Here is a 13,471-nt window from a genome sequence, read left to right as displayed (position 1 = left end):
GGATGCGAGAAAGCCTCTTTGGAATATCCAAAAGTGAGAGTTGATTAAGGAGAAACTTAGAGTTTAATTAAGCTAACCATAAGTTTATATTATATATATTTACCCTAATTCTTTCTCCTCTTTTATATCTTTGCCTGAACCTACCTCTTCCCTGACGCCTCTCACCTCTTCGACGCCGCAATCCCACCGCTCACCTCTTCGACGCCAGAATCCCGAGTTCGTCGGCGTTGATCTGCTCACCATTGGCCGAACTTTCCATCTCCACAGATCGTCGGACGTTTGCCGCGGTTGTCCTTCTCTCCGAGTCGCTGCCCCGTGCCTAGCCATCCTCATCGCCTGATCTCCTTCGCCCTCTCCTTTCTTTCGGCATTGTCACAGACCACCATGCGCCGATGCTTGGTCGCCACTCCCGGATGTTGTCGATCTCCACGGCTAATAGCACCAATCGTGGCCACGATGGGGAGGAATCTAGCTCTCTCCCGATCCCTCTTTCTCTCGATCCCGCTGCGCCGCATATTCATTGGGCGTCGCCGATCAAGCTCTCTGTTCCCGATCTCCACTGTCGTGCCCTAGTGCAGTTGTCGATCTCCTCTGCCTTGGACCAACATCAAGTTGGTTGGAAAGGAAGTTGTGGGTCTGGGTTTGTGGTGAGTGATTACAATGTTTTGGATTAGCAAGGATTAACTTCAAGTTCTGTTTGGTTGTTGAGATTGTTGTGTGAATGATCATTCTTGTCCCTTGCTCATTAGGGGTAACCGGTGGTTGTATTTCCATCTGATAGTGGCGCTTCTTGGTCCTAGCAGCTACTCCTTGTAGCAGTAACTATATCTGGCTGAGGATCTAACAGAGAGTAGCTGTGAGATTGAGGTAAGGATTAGGTATGAGCTTAATTGAATTCTGAAATTCCAGTTAAGAGATCGGTTTATTAGGTTAATTATCGATTTATTTGGATTTAGGTTAGCTATTTGTTGTATGAAGGGATTTGGTTGTGATCCTACAATTTGTTGCAGGACTTTGAATCGAGACAAAAGTACGTGGGATTGTTTAGCACGATCGATAGATAAAGGCGGGTACTTCTTGCTTTATATCTTTAGAACATTGTTCTTAGTGCATGAGCTATACCTTCGGATAGTTCCTGTATTTATCTTGACTCCACTCGTATTTTTCCTGCGTTTGATACTTCCACTCAATCTTTTAGCTACTCATTTATGTATCTATACAGTCTCTCATTGCTATCTATGATATTTAGCAGATACCAGTTATCAGATACTAGATATTGGATACCAGATACTAGACACCATGTTTACCTATTTTGACTACTGTGTATTTATGTTTTGTATTGAGCATGCGGCTTCATGTAGCATACCTGATTTCTGTTATATATATAGATGATGATTGTTGCATCTTGCGCATCATGTCATTACATGCATACTAACGACTATTGTCTCCCTTATGGTGTGAGAGAGTCATCAGTCAAGGCCGCACGCTCGGCCACTCATTGGTAGTGGTAGTTGGAGCGTGCCGCTTGTCTTGTCATGCCCCCCCCCACTCGCACACTCATGGGTTGTGATAGCTGGAGTCACGAGCAGTAGGGACCCCATCGCAGACGTAGCTATTTAGATACTATGTAACTGTCCCCTCGGCCACTCGAGAGTAGTGGTAGTTGGAGTGGTGTACAGTCTGTCATTGTCCTAGCCTCTCGACCATACAGGGGTCATGGTACAAAGGGGTGGGTGGGAGTGACCATCCGTACATACGCTGTTATTATTATACTTGTTGATGTTGTTGCTTACTTATGCTGCTATTGCTTATTTATGTTGTTGTTGCTTACTTATGCTGATATGCTCACATAGGTTGAGATATATACCTAAGGTATGAGTTTAGACACTGGTTTGTGTATTGGTATTATGTATATACCTCACACGTTACCCATGTAGTTATAAGTAGTACTGTAGCAGGTCTTTGCTACACCTGACCTTCTATTACTAGTCTAAGATATGGTTTCAAGTATGAACACTTATTATGATATCACAGTATCTGCTATATTCCTTACGAGACTGTATATCTTTGTATCTCTAGTTCTTTACTATACTCATGCACTATCCGTCTGAATATTTTATAGAAGTAGATTCATATGGGTACTTATACATTCAGATATAAGTGTACTAGTTTAGGTTGCAAAAAAAAATTGTTTTTTCGTTTCGCCGGGAAAGTACTTTCCAAGGAAAAACAGGCCCCTTGGGCACCTAATCGTTATGTCATAATAGATCCGAACACTTGCCTCGGATTGACATATCATAATTGCTCTAGTGAATAACTAAATAGATGGATGAGAGATAGGAAAAAAAGGATTAATCATAAAAAAAATAGCTATCTTTCGGAGGTTCACTAAAAACTTGATGATTGGCGGGTCTCTTTGTATGTGTTGTCCGGAAAGAGGAGGACTTAATGATTATTCGTTCGCCGGAACCGGAACCCACTGAGTCTTTATACTCACCACCTTGTAAACTGGTTATTGCGCCAGGTAGTAGGTAAAGGATTTATGGAGTCGCCTAAAGATCCTGTCCACCAGTCCCGTGTCACACAGAGCTACTTCTACCGTAAGTGTTTCCGTTCGCATATTTGGTTTTGCACTTGTTCTCGTATTTGTATATGTTATATGGAGTTTGCCTTGTATTTGATGTTGTTGATTATGTGTCAAGCCGGGCCGGCTCGTAGTTAGTTGTTCTGGTGTTTTATGTTCCTTACGTTGTGATTTCCACTGTGTTATGTTTCAGCCGTGTGGGCTGCATATTAAATCTACGTGGTTATGTTATTTATCCAGTCGTGTGGATTGTTATATACTGCTGATGAGTATGTCTGTGGTTATATGTACTTATGTTTCATATTGTCACTAGTACAGGGGAGATGCTGTCGAAATTTTGTCGGTAGGGACTCCTCTGGGGCGTGACAATATTAAAGTTATTTTCGTCTAAAACTTAACTCTCATTCTTATTCCCATTAAAACTCAAGGGAGGAGGTGAGTTTAATCAATATCCAAGTTTTGGGGTTTTATTTCAAAATTTTAATTCTAATACCATCAACTAAACACAAGGTTTGGAAATAAATATATTCCCTTATTCTCAAACCCTAAACCAAATACCCTCGTTCCCAAACTACTAAATCTAACTCTTTATAAATTTTCTAATTTGTTTTAAATCATTGAAATATAAATTAACTAAAATAAATTTTAAAAAAATAGAAAATAAATATTTAAGATATAGAAACTGATAAGGCGATTATTGAAGTTGCTAGGGGAAGTCAAAATAGAGAATGATTTGAGTCAAAATTATGGGAGCTCAATGACCATCTCTTTTCGGATGAGCTGACTCGATCGGTCGATCCATTAGGGTTGATCGATTGATCGACCAATTCATCATTCTTCTAGGACAGATTGATCGACCGATCGATCCATCGATTAAAAATTAAAAATATAGAAAAGGTTAATATTTTTTAATTTTTAAATATCTTCTATTTTTAATATTTATTTATAAAAAATAAAATAAAATAAAATTTTAAAACACTAGGACTATAATAGTGTTGATTTTTATAAAATGGTAAAAAAAGATACATAATTGAATTATGGAGTACTACAAAAACCCATGGGTCCAATAGGAGATCCTAGATTCATAAATGAGTTTTTGATCGAAATCCATTAATAGAGTTAGGAGATTTGAATTTTTAAAAAGTTACATATAATGGAAGAAGGTAGTACAATGAAAGTATTTATTATGTCCATGTCTAATTCTAACATCCTTGTAATAAATTATGTGTATGTCAGTTGTCCTAAAGTAGTAAACTTTGAAAAATTTTTATTTACTATTTTAATGACTTCAATCTGATATCTCTAGATATCTATAGACTTCAGGGCACATCAAAAACATGTAACAATTTGAATAGGTTCGATTGGAGCTCTCTGAATATTTTTCGTGAAAATATTTCCAGAATTTAAATTCGGTCGTTAAATTTAGCTATGGAAATTTAAAATTCGTTTCTATTTTAACGACTAAATTTAAATTAATGATAGAATATAATTTATTATCACTAATTTCGTGACAATCAAATTGGTCACTAAATATATTTAGCTATCGATTAGAAATTGAAATAATCGATCACTAAACTATTCATTATTAATTTTAGTGATCATTTTAATTCGATCACTAAAATTAATTACCAAATATAAAATATCAATCGCTAAAATTAACAACCAAATATAATTTATCGAATGTTAATTTAGCGACTGAATTTAAATTCAGTCTCTAACATTAGTGATCGATATTAACACAGTCAATAAAATCAGCAACAAAAATTTTAAATATGTCTCAGTTTTAGCGATCAAATATAATTTGTTAGTCGCTAATTGAGTGATCAAATCAAAATTGGTGGCTAACATTACCGATTGATATTAATTCGATTGCTAAAATTAATGATAGATATTAATTCGATCGTTAAAATTATCGATAAAAATTTACATCTTTATTTTTATTTTAATGATCAAATTTAAATTGAATTGCTATTTAACAACCAAATTTAAATTAGTAGATGAATATAATTTAATCTATCTTACATCAATTTAGTAATTAAATTTAAATTTGCTCTCTAACATTAGTGACTAGTATTAATTCGATCACTAAAATTAACGATGAAAATTTTAAATATGTTTCATGATGGAAAAATAAGTTGATAAATCTCAACACAAAATATATGTATTCTATTCAAATTCTTAAGAAAGTATAAACTGGATAGACAGAAATTCCGGAAGCGTACAAGAATCCATAGTATGCAGTCGATTTGGGCAAGATCTTCAATTTGCAGATATTCTTTAGTATCCAGAGAGTTTTGTCGATGAGAAAATAAAACAAAAGCAAATCATCTGCAAACTGGGACCATAACCCTTATTTATAGAAACATAAGTTTGCTTATTTCTAATTTGGCCCTTCAACAAATTAGAAATTGCACATAGTATCCACATTAATTTATTTATAACAATTAAACCCTTAAGTCATATTCCTTAATCATAAATTAGATCACATTAAACTATGACTTCTTTAATTTATGACATTAGATATTTATAATTACAATTATGATCCTAAAATTCTAACATTTCAATTTTAACGATCGATCGAATAAAACATGGTTGCTAGCATTAGCGATTGATATTAATTTGATTGCTAAAATTAATGATAGATATTAATTCCATCGTTAAAATTAGCATAGAATTTCCATCTCTAGTGTAATGAATAAATTTAAATTGAGTTTCTATTTAACAATCAAATTTTATTTCGATAGTTAAATCGGTGGTTAATTCGCAGCTTTGTGTTAGCTAGAGGAAAAGAATAAAGAATTGTTGGATGGTGTTGCGTGGAGTGCGAAGAAGCTGGTAGAGAATTAGAAAATCGAACTCCTTATAAATTTTCTAATTTACTTTAAATCATTGAAATATAAATTAACTAAAATAAATTAAAATTAGAAATTAAATATTTAAGATATAGAAACATTTTAGATAAAAATTCAGTATTTAACAAATTATGATTTTTGTTTAACAAATCCTATGTGTAGTATTCTTATAGAATATAATTTGATTTTTTTTTAAGTTGTCATTTCCATTTATTTTTCTTTTTAAAAAAAAAGCTCTACGCAAGTCCTAATGAGGATTTCTATTCGAATCTCAATTCGATAAAAATTTATTTGAGGTCGTTTAATGAGACTCGTTAAGATAAACAAACTAAGCTCAAGCTGAGCAATATTCGGCTAGCTAGCTCGTGAACATGTTGGTTAAGCTCATGAATCAACTTTTAAATAAAAAATAATATTTTAAATATTGAATTTATATATTTTACACTCTACTTACGAAACATAATATATAGACAAATATATTAAATTTATTTATTTGATTAAAATTATAAATTTGAATAAGAATATTATAATTTGCTCTAAATATATAATTTAGTTTTTAATGAATATTTAAATTTATAATTTATATTTATTAAATTTATTTAGGCTCAATAAAAAATCAAATAAGCTCATAAGACATGAATGTATTCGTTAAATAAAACTTGAGCTCGACTCGATTATAAATGAACCAAACTTAAATATTAGTTTTTTAATTACATATCTATAATATAATCCCATATAAAATCATGGATAGTATCACACTTTTATATATATATATATATATATATATATATATATATATATATATATATATATATATATATATATATATATATATATATATATATATAGTATCACACTTTTAATATATATAGTGCCAAATATATATGAAAATAATATATCTAGGAACATGTTTTTTACCTTCTAAAACTCTGGCAAAACAACTTCTTAAAAACTTTGATTAAGCTCAAAAGCATCTTTATAAAATAAAATAATTGTAAATTGATGTGGTAAAAGGCAAACAAAGGAGAATCATTTTCAGTTAAATAAGAAATCTTCTATAAATTAAAGTAGGATAAAAGAGTCATTAAAATTAAAAGATGACAACCATAATAGAGAAAATCTTTCCATTACTAAAACTAAAATTAAAACTAAAACGCGAACTAAAACAACAGTTGAAAGGGTGGAAATCAAATAACACAAGGAACTAAACTAAAAGGATACAACTAGATCTATGGTAAATTTCTTCCGCTACTAGTTTGACTTTTTGTTTTCAAAGTAGCTTGTTCATCTGACTAGTCCACGTTAAACACTGCTCTTGAAGTCCATAAACAGTTTGAAATTAGTCATGATTTCTCATGAGATGGCAAAGATGATGTTGAAATTCGTTACTCTATCTTATATAGACAGATGAACAAAGTCTTAGCAGACAATGAAAATAAACTAAAAAAATATAGTTGTAAATAACGAAGCATGCAGTAGAGAAATCAAGAGGAGACGTCAAGCCTCGGTTCGAAGCAGAAGCCGCAGTAGGTTAGGGACCTGAACTGCAATGTCCAAGTGCTCAGGGCACGGGCGGCTCGACCATTTCCACACCTTCTGCCTCATGTCGAAGGTCAGTAGCACCGGGGACAACGAGGAGTGCATGAAGAGGAAGTCGCCGGCACCGCAGCAAATGAAATTTTTGCCGTGTAACGCCATGTACACGGAGATCGGCATTCGAGCCACCTCCCGCCATGTCTTATCCTCGAGTTTCAAAATCACCGCTCCCTCTGCCTCGTTTGGCCAGTAGTGTTCTATCATGCCGACCATGACCAATTTGTTCGACAGGTTGATTAACCCAACATCGACAAGACGATATGGACCACGAATCGATTCTTGAATCAGAGACTCTATGCTTGAGGGCGGCTTGGAAAGATCGAACGCCACTAAGCGACGATGCCCCGTGTGCAGGCCGATGAAGTAATAGAGCACACCGTTGCATATGACGGCCTCGTTGCTGCCCATCCAGAAGCCGATGTCTTGGGCAAAGGGTGTGGCCCACGATTTTGACGTGGATTCGTAGATGTGGACGGATAAGTGCCAATGACAGGAGTTCCCTGGCAGCAGGGTGTGGGTGCACTTGGCGACGGCCACGGTGTAGCCGCGCGTGCGGCGGTCTAACGACAAGGCGAGCGCGTTGTAGTGGGGGGAAGAGCTACCGGGGACTTGAGGAAGCAACTTCCAGTCTCTCTTGATGGGATTGCCAACCAATAAGTTGTTCTCGTCATTGACGTTCATTAAGCAGACGAGGCCGCAGGAGGAGGACGTGCGCCAGATGCTCTTTTCTAAGCGGGTGGAGTCGAAGTTGTACCACCGGAGGAGACAAGGGTCGTACACGCGGCCTGAGAAGGCGCAGTCGTTAAAGCAGGAACTGAAGAACAACGGCTTCTGTGGCGCCATCATCGCCCACGACAACGGGGGCCAGGAGTGAACCACCTCGTACCACCGTTTGCACACGATTCCCAATTTGATGATGTTGGCGATGGGCAACAAGGAGAGCACCTTCTGCAGGAGTTCGTCCGATAGAATGGCATCCCACGACTGCAATGTTCCCTCGTCTTCTTCCTCCTCCTCGCCGTCGCTATCTCTAGGCATCGTCCTGATCTCTGAAGATGAGATCGTAATCTTGTACCCGGATACGTAAGAGACAAAACCTAATTGTAATTCTTCTTCCCTTTAAATAAGGCGTCCCACCTTAATAAGTTTTAGATATATTATTACTTGGTTTTGATTAATATATTAGGTTAGGGCTTGTTCCTCCTTTTATAAAATTTAATAAATAAAAAAATAAATATATAATTAATATAGGAAAATAGAAAAAATCAATATAAGATATTTTTTTAAATACCCCATTTTTTTCCTTTTTATTCTATAGAAATAAAATTTAATAATTGAAACATAACAATTATATTAGAAAGCGATTAATATATTTCTAAAAAAAATTAATATGAATAAGGAAATATATTGACGTAAAAAACTAATGATCAAAAAAATAAACTAACAATTAATTCATTAAAAAAATTGACGTCTACACTGGATGAAATAAAAAATATATTGACATAAAAGGACAATAACCGAAGAAATAAAATAGCAACAATTGTAAGCGAGTTTCAATTACCGTGTTTTATAGGAGATTTTTTTCTTAATAAAAATTAGGTTTAATAATATTGACTATCTGAATGAATAATTTTCAATTTATCTGGATAGCTTTTATATATATATATATGTGTGTGTATGTGTGTGTGCTGCCCGATGTTTTCTACGCGATCATAAGCAATCCATTGATGTGGTATTTTTAGCTAGATTTCTTAACATTATTAAATTTTTTTTATTCTCTCCATTCTCGATCGTAAGCCTTTCCATTCCATTATCAGTTTTTTAACTTTGTACAATATTTTTCATTAAAATTTATCCTACAGCGTACAACCCTAGCTGCTACAATATGTAGCAGCAGCACTTTCTTACCAATTTTTCATTATATAATTCGGAAGGAACTTGCTAAACATCATTTTTCAAATTTCATAACCAAGTCGTTTCATTTTAAGTTATAATTTTCTCTAATTCTAAAGACTCATTTCCCTACATGATGTTAGTCCGAGGTAAAATAAAAAATATGTTATCCTGCATAACCAGGTGTTAGCACAATTTATAATCAAACAAAGTAGTAATTAGATTCCGTCTCCTCGAGACCGGAATCTAGTCACGATCTCAACTTAGATTTTCAAAATGGATCTAAGTTATATCAACGCCTAAGTTCTGTAACTTGGAACGCATCCTCACAAGTCACTCCCCTACAATAACTTACCTTAACTTACCTACTAGACATCCGGTCAACCCGTCAACCTGTCTGGACTTCATGCCAGCTATCCGATAGACCCGTTGACCTAGCTGGACTTCGTGTCAGATATTCGGTCAGCTCGTCGATCAATCTAGACTTCGTGTCAGCCATCAGGTCAGCTCGTCAACCTAGCTGGGCTTCATGCCAGCTATCCAGTCGGCCCGTCGACCTAGCTAGGCTTCGTGCCAGCTATCCGGTCGACCCGTCGACCTAGCTGAGCTTCTCCTGCATACTTAGTCAAAATGTTAGATCACAACGAAACTGACTTAACCTATTTTGTCATTCATCAAAACCTGAGTTAGACCGTCAGTGCTAATTGCACCAACAATCTCCCATTTCTTCATACAATGATAACTTTGGTTAAGTTAGTGAAAAAATATGCAAAGCATAAGGAATTATAAGAAATGACATGGTTTTTTAAGTTAGCCTTGTTTTATGTTTTTGGTATTTTGTTGCTAACTAACTTAAACCACCTAACCCTCCCCCTTCGACATTCATCAAAAATAGCAAGCATAGATAAGTAAAGAAAAATGGCAAAGTAAAAGAAAACAAATTTGACAACAGAAAATTTTGATAAATAAAATTTTCAAGTTGACTTGGGGGAGTTTAACTTTAGAAAAATAAGTTAGTGGAAAATGTTTTGAAAAAGTCGTTTAAGGCAAAAATGTAAGCTTTAAATTTTCGATATCAGAAACAATTTTCAACATCTGACATAATTTTCATAAAATATTTTCTAAAATAATTTTACAAAATATTAAGGTAAAAATCGACTGGCTTTCTAAGTTAAAATAAGTTTACAAAATTAAATTAATTTTTAGAGTAATTTTCAAAAATAAGCTTGCAAAATTAATGTAAGTTTCAAAAATAAACTTGTAGAATTAAGCAATATTTTTAAAAGCAATTTTCAAATATAAGTTTATAAAAGTCAATTTTTTTTAAAAAAAATAATTTTCAAAAATAAGTTTATGAAAGTCAATTTTCAAAAATAATTTTATGAAAGCCAATTTTCAAAAATAAATTTATGAAAGTCATTTTCAAAAATAAGTTTGTGAAAGCCAATTTTTCAAAACATTTATCAAAAACAAGTTTTATAAAATTCAATTTCCAAAAATAGATTTGTAAAATTAAAGTAATTTTTCAAAACATTTATGCTCAAAACATTCTCACAGAAAAAAATAATTTTGTTACAAATAGTTTTACTAAATATGAAACCAATTTGAATTAATCCTCCCCTAACATTATTTTTGAAATAAGACTTTTAGAAATATTTGCCAAAAAAAATTAAAGTAAGATTTTCAAAGTATTTTTTTTTTCAAAAGTGCGGTAGGATTTTCAAAAAATATTTTAAAAAGAAATTTGATAAAAAATTCCAAAAATAAAACTTGAGAAAATAATTTTCTATAAAAATTTGATACACTCTCTGTATTTGTTACTCCCTCTAAATTTGATACTCCCTGAATTTATTACTCCCCATGAATTTATACTAGTATATGCAATATATTTTTAAGGTCCTTGTTGCCTCTTAACCTAGCACTGTTTGGTTATCTTTGTTAGCAACAAGGATTTTTAAAATGACATTTTAAAATATTTTTAAAATAACTTTTTAATAGATTTTCAAAAGATTTTTAATTTGTTAAACAAGTTAGGAGATAAGTAGGATAGGTTATTTTTTTTAAAATTAAGAATTGGAATTAAGTAAATTAAATAAGTTGTTAATTTCAAGTTGTCAAAATTAAATTGAAATTTAAGTTAAGTAAAATAGATTAGAATTAATTTTAATTTTAATTTTAAGTTTAGGTTTAATTTAAGTTAACTTAATTTAAATTTAATTTTTCATCCCACTTTAAAGTTTAATTTTAAGTTTAATGTTAATTTTTAACTTAATTTAAGTTTTCTATTTTCTTTTTAATTTAAGTTTTAAATTTTGATTAATTTAGTTTAAAATAATTTTTAACATAGTTTTTACGTTAAACTAATTTTAAAAATAAATTTAAAATATATTTTTAAAATAAATTTTAAGTTAAAATAATTTTAAAATAATTTTTTAAAATAATTTTTATGTTAAAATAATTTAAGTTAAAATAATTTTTCTAAAATAAATTTTAAGTTAAAATAATTTTAAAATAATATTTACGTTAAAATAATTTTAGTTAAAATATATTTTTTAAAATAATTTTTTAAGTTAAAATAATTTAAGTTAAAACAATAATTTTTATGTTAAAATAATTTAACTTAAAATAATTTTTTTAAAAAATATTTTTTTAGTTAAAATAATTTAATTTTAAAAAAAAATTTAAATTTTTTTTTAAAGTTAAAACTATTTTAAAATAAATTTTAAGTAAAAATAATTTTTAAAATAAATTTTAAGTAAAAATAATTTTTAAAATAAATTTTAAATTAAAATAATTTGAAGAAAATTTTAAGGTAAAATAATTTTTAGAGAAAATTTTAAGTTAAAATAATAATTGTAAGATTGAACATTGAATTTAATTTAATTTAGTTTTAATTTAATTTTTATTTTATTTTTAATTTAATTTAGTTTAATTCAATTCAATTCAATTTGATTTGATTTAGTTTAATTTAATTTAATGTGCTTAGTCATCTCACCCAATCTATGTTTTCAATCAAGGGAAACCTATAATTTTTGTGAGATGAAGTTAAGTTGAATTTTTAGGATTTGGTTTAACTTTGTGTTAGATTCAGGTTTAGCTTTGAGCTCAACAAATAGACATTCTTTGGATAAACTTCTGGACTATGGTGAGTCACCTGGACATCATTAGAGTAACCATACTGTAGGACCAAAAAGAATTTAGATATCTCCACAATGGTATGATATTGTCCACTTTGGGCCTAGGCCCTCATGGCTTTGCTCTTGGGTTCTCCCCAAAAGGCTTCATTCCAATGGAGATATCTTTCTCTTTATAAACTCATGATCTTTCCCATGTGGGATTATGTTTGCAACCTTGCAACACCAACAATCCCCCCCTCAAACAAAGGACCACAGGCCTCCCATGTATGATCTTCGACCCACCAAGTCTTCCTGCCCCTCGGTCCACCCGACCTACTAGGACTTCCTTGCCTATTCCTGCCCCTCGGTCCACCCGACCTACTAGGACTTCCTTGCCTATTCCTGCCCCTCGGTCCACCCGACCTACAAGGACTTCCTTGCCTAGCCGCAACTAGGACTTCCTGCCTGGTGTCTGGTCCTCTTGATCCGAACATAGGAGCCCTCACTCAATCAGACCATAGTTCTTGTGCACAGTCGGCGGTTAAATCTTCTGGCAGTCTAGGCTCTAATACCAATTGTAGGACCGAAAAAAAATTAGATATCTCTACAATGGTATGATATTATCCACTTTGGGCCTAGGCTCTCATGGCTTTGCTCTTGGGTTCTCCCCAAAAGACCTCATTCCAATGGAGATATCTTTCTCTTTATAAACTCATGATCTTTCCCATGTGTTTTCAATGTGGAATAATGTTTGCAACCTTGCAACACCAACACATACTTTCGAGGTTTTCAAATAGTCCTATCCACTAAACTTAATACAAAATCTTGGTCTAACTAGTTAGGATTCGTAAGGGTAGTTTCAATTAGTTCCACTCAGCCCAATGCACCACGTCGAAGCCATATCTTCTTAGACATGCATAGACTGAGTTTCCCTAACCTACTATCATCCAAAACTTCATTAGTACTGTAGGTCAAGTTAAACTTTATCCCTTTTTAAGCTAATCCTAATTACCCTGCCTGATAGGTTATTTTTAGATGTGCCAGCTATTTTGGAGCCCCCCTTAAATTATTGATTTTCCTTTTAAGATTTTTAATTTGTAATTTATATTTAAGTTTTTAATTTTGAATTAATTAAATTGGTCAAATTTTCCTACTTTTAAGGAGTATATTTAATATTTAAATTTTCTTTCAATTTTAATTTTATTAAGTTTAGATTTTTAGTGTTTAAATTTTTATTAGTTTTTAAATTTGAATTGATTAAACTATTTAAATTATATTTCTTTAAAGGTTTATCTCTTAATTTTTTATTAACGGTTAATTTTGAATTTTCTAGATTATCTTTGTTTAATATATTATTTTTAACATTTAATTTTAACTTTGTTAAATTTAGTTTTGATTTTATCAAAATATTTGATTTTATCCTTATATTT

General features: G+C 32.1%; 1 protein-coding gene across 1 annotated transcript; it reads right to left on the bottom strand.

Moving 5' to 3' along the window:
* Window positions 1–6,933: 6,933 nt before the first annotated feature.
* LOC121979623 (F-box/kelch-repeat protein At3g61590-like) lies at window positions 6,934–8,070 on the bottom strand. The gene has a single exon (XM_042531617.1). It carries the CDS (start codon window positions 8,068–8,070, stop codon window positions 6,934–6,936), a length of 1,137 nt encoding a protein of 378 aa, XP_042387551.1.
* Window positions 8,071–13,471: the final 5,401 nt, after the last annotated feature.

Source organism: Zingiber officinale, chromosome 5A, assembly GCF_018446385.1.
Source record: "Zingiber officinale cultivar Zhangliang chromosome 5A, Zo_v1.1, whole genome shotgun sequence".
NCBI classification, from domain to species: Eukaryota; Viridiplantae; Streptophyta; class Magnoliopsida; order Zingiberales; family Zingiberaceae; genus Zingiber; species Zingiber officinale.
The sequence above is the reverse complement of the archived record's forward strand: the minus strand, read 5'-3'. Positions and strand labels throughout refer to the sequence as shown.

Bases quoted from the DNA above. Each gene is read 5' to 3' on its own strand.
- LOC121979623 (XM_042531617.1), bottom strand. From the start codon at position 8,070: ATGCCTAGAGATAGCGACGGCGAGGAGGAGGAAGAAGACGAGGGAACA.